Source organism: Passer montanus, unplaced genomic scaffold (assembly GCF_014805655.1).
Source record: "Passer montanus isolate IOZ18808 unplaced genomic scaffold, ASM1480565v1 scaffold4942, whole genome shotgun sequence".
Taxonomy (NCBI): Eukaryota; Metazoa; Chordata; class Aves; order Passeriformes; family Passeridae; genus Passer; species Passer montanus.
Window position 1 is genome coordinate 1 of NW_024369866.1, and position 789 is coordinate 789.

A 789-nucleotide genomic window follows, 5' to 3' on the forward strand; every position below is an offset into this window, starting at 1 on the left:
GACACGTGGGGACACACACGGGGTGGCCCGAGGGTGGCACCTGGGAGTTGGGGCAGCGGGAACTGAGGGGAAACTGAGGCACAGTTGGGGGGGGGACACCGGGACAGCCCCCCCGGGGACAGCGGGACGGGCAGGGGACATGGGGGGGATGAGAATGGGGCTCGGGGGACACGTGGGGACACACACGGGGTGGCCCCGAGGGTGGCACCTGGGAGGTGGGGCAGTGGGAACTGAGGGGAAACTGAGGCACGGCGGGGGCTGGCGCTCGGGGGACACGTGGGGACACACACGGGGTGGCCCCGAGGGTGGCACCTGGGAGGTGGGGCAGTGGGAACTGAGGGGAAACTGAGGCACGGCGGGGGCTGGCGCTCGGGGGACACGTGGGGACACACACGGGGTGGCACCGGGGTGGCACCGCGGCTCACCTGGGAGTTGGGGCGGCTGTTGGGGACATCGTCGGGGTGTCCCCGCTCGGGGCTCCAGGTGCCCGTCCTCTGGAACATCTCCTGGGCGCGCTGCGTCACCCAGGACTGGCTCTCCTTCATGTCCCCGTCCCGCGCGGCCCTGGGGACAGCGGCGCTGGTGACACCGCGGGGGACACGGCGGGGACAGCGGGGACGCGCGGGTGGCACTTACGGCTCCGCCGCGGGCGCCGCGTCCGGGCCCGGGGGTCCCTCCTGGGTGGGGGACGGCGGCTCCATGCGCTGGAACATCAGCGGGGTGCGGTTCTGCGGGGACGGGGACACGGACATGGGGTATGGGGACACGGGGACATGGGGACAGGACAGG

At 73.3% G+C, this 789-nt stretch overlaps 1 protein-coding gene across 1 annotated transcript; it reads right to left on the bottom strand.

Annotated features, from left to right (window-relative positions):
- Positions 1–312: 312 nt before the first annotated feature.
- On the bottom strand, positions 313–752 carry LOC120508792 (voltage-dependent P/Q-type calcium channel subunit alpha-1A-like; the record flags this gene model as incomplete). The annotated part of the gene is made up of 2 exons (XM_039722705.1): positions 637–752; positions 313–564 (listed from the first exon to the last, which is right to left on the bottom strand). Coding segments are annotated over exons 1-2 (368 nt in total), but the record flags the coding sequence as incomplete, so codon positions are not given.
- Positions 753–789: the final 37 nt, after the last annotated feature.